This window comes from Zonotrichia leucophrys, unplaced genomic scaffold (assembly GCF_028769735.1).
Source record: "Zonotrichia leucophrys gambelii isolate GWCS_2022_RI unplaced genomic scaffold, RI_Zleu_2.0 Scaffold_327_58155, whole genome shotgun sequence".
In the NCBI taxonomy this organism is placed as follows: domain Eukaryota; kingdom Metazoa; phylum Chordata; class Aves; order Passeriformes; family Passerellidae; genus Zonotrichia; species Zonotrichia leucophrys.
The window spans coordinates 56,056-58,155 of record NW_026992532.1 but is presented as its reverse complement, the minus strand read 5'-3'; the positions used below and the strand labels follow the sequence as shown (position 1 = coordinate 58,155).

The window sequence follows — 2,100 nt, the reverse complement described above, 5'->3', positions numbered from 1 at the left end:
GGCGCACGTCCAGGGCAGCTGGAAGAGGCGAGAGGGACCGAGCAGCTCCCCTCAGTCTGCACTAAGCCTCAGACAATGCTCCTGCCTCTCTGGACACTCTCTTCTCCAGTCTGTGCAGCAGAATCTCTCATTCTGCCTCCTACAATCCCCATCCCTTCATGCAGGCAGCTCCTCTGCCTTGGCTCAACATTCTTTATACAAATCCCAAAACCAGGACTGGCCCCTGCCCTTACTATGCCGCTGCACTGACTGGGGGTCAGGTCTCACTCCCAGGGTCAAGGTCCATCTCCTCACACAACATTGGCCAGCAGCAATCAGGGCACCAGTAACAAAGGTGAAGGAAGATCTCCTAGACATACACAAGGGAGAGGTGTTTAGTGGTAGGAAAGGGTCTATGAGAAAGGGCTTTGACATTTCTATGAGAAATCTCCGCTCGATTATCACTGTCATTCCTTCTTCAAAAGGTGCCAAGGTCCAGAGACAGCAAATGTCCAACAGCAGCTCCATCAGGCACTTCCTCCTGCTGGCACTGGCAGACACGCGGCAGCTGCAGCTCCTGCACTTCTGCCTCTTGCTGGGCATCTCCCTGGCTGCCCTCCTGGGCAACGGCCTCATCATCAGCGCCGTAGCCTGCGGCCACCACCTGCACACGCCCATGTTCTTCTTCCTGCTCAACCTGGCCCTCAGCGACCTGGGCTGCATCTGCACCACTGTCCCCAAAGCCATGCACAGTTCCCTCTGGAACACCAGCACCATCTCCTACACTGGATGTGTTGCACAGGTTTTCTTCTTTGCCTTTTTCATGTCAGCAGAATTTGCACTTCTCACTGTCATGTGCTATGACCGCTACGTGTCCATCTGCAAACCCCTGCACTACGGGACCCTCCTGGGCAGCAGAGCTTGTGCCCACATGGCAGCAGCTGCCTGGGCCAGTGCCTTTCTCAATGCTCTCATGCAAACAGCCAATACATTTTCCCTGCCCCTGTGCCATGGTAATGCCCTGGGTCAGTTCTTCTGTGAAATCCCACACATCCTCAAGCTCTCCTGCTCACACTCCAAACTCCAGGAACTTGGGCTTCTTGTGTTTTCTGTCTGTCTAGTATTTAGCTGTTTTGTGTTCATTGTTTTCTCCTATGTGCAGATCTTCAGGGCTGTGCTGAGGATCCCCTCTGAGCAGGGACAGCACAAAGCCTTTTCCACCTGCCTCCCTCATCTGGCCGTGGTCTCCCTGTTTGTCAGCACTGGAACATTTTCTCACCTGAAGCCCCCCTCCATCTCCTCCCCATCCCTGGATCTGGGCCTGTCAGTTCTGTACTCGGTGGTGCCTCCAGCCCTGAACCCCCTCATCTACAGCCTGAGGAACCAGGAGCTCAAGGCTGCAGTGTGGAGACTGATAAGTGGGTGGTTTCAGAAACATTAAACTGCTGGCCAGTTTCTGCAAGTCACATGTAATAAAACTCAACTTTGATAGTTCTTGTTGGGACTGGTGGTTGGTTAATTCTTTTCATTCCTTTAATATTTTTTTAATATGGTCCACAAGAAATGCAATTGTTTGTGACATTTCTCATTTTGTTTCTTTCCACCTTTGCCGTGACCCCAGACTGTGTCAATGAGGAGCTGAGCCCTTGGTGGCTTCAGATGAACTAAATAACCTCTCAGTAGAGATCCTATCATCAGAGATCTTTCCCCAGAGATCCCCTTTTGTTGCCTTCTCTGGAGCTGCAGCAGCAATGTCTGTGTGCAGAGCTGGGGGCAGATCAGTGCTGGCACAGCAGCTGTGCCCAGCAGCAGCAGCAGCACTTGGTGTTGCCAGTGCTGCTGCTGTGGCCCTGCCCCGCTGCCCTGGTGGCCCTGGTGTTGCTGCAGGGCCTGAGTGCTCTCGGGGCCGGGCACAGCCCTGGGGGTGGCAGTGCCGGGGCTGCAGCAGGGACAGGCCATGGGCACTGCTGGGGCAGTGCTGACGCCTCAGCCCAGGCCCTGGGGGCTCCAGGCTCCTTGCCCAGGCTCTCTCAAGAACACGCCCAGGCCAATGCTCAGCACAGAAAAGCCCCGTGAGCAGCCCCAGGCTGGCTGTGGGCAGGCTGGGGGCAAACAGCATGG

At 55.0% G+C, this 2,100-nt stretch overlaps 1 protein-coding gene across 1 annotated transcript; it reads left to right on the top strand.

Annotated features, from left to right (window-relative positions):
- Positions 1 to 487: 487 nt before the first annotated feature.
- On the top strand, positions 488 to 1,420 carry LOC135441521 (olfactory receptor 14J1-like). Its single transcript, XM_064701077.1, has one exon. The coding sequence runs from the start codon at positions 488 to 490 to the stop codon at positions 1,418 to 1,420; it is 933 nt and encodes a 310-aa protein (XP_064557147.1).
- The last annotated feature ends 680 nt before the right edge of the window (positions 1,421 to 2,100 follow it).

Bases quoted from the DNA above. Each gene is read 5' to 3' on its own strand.
- LOC135441521 (XM_064701077.1), top strand. From the start codon at position 488: ATGTCCAACAGCAGCTCCATCAGGCACTTCCTCCTGCTGGCACTGGCA.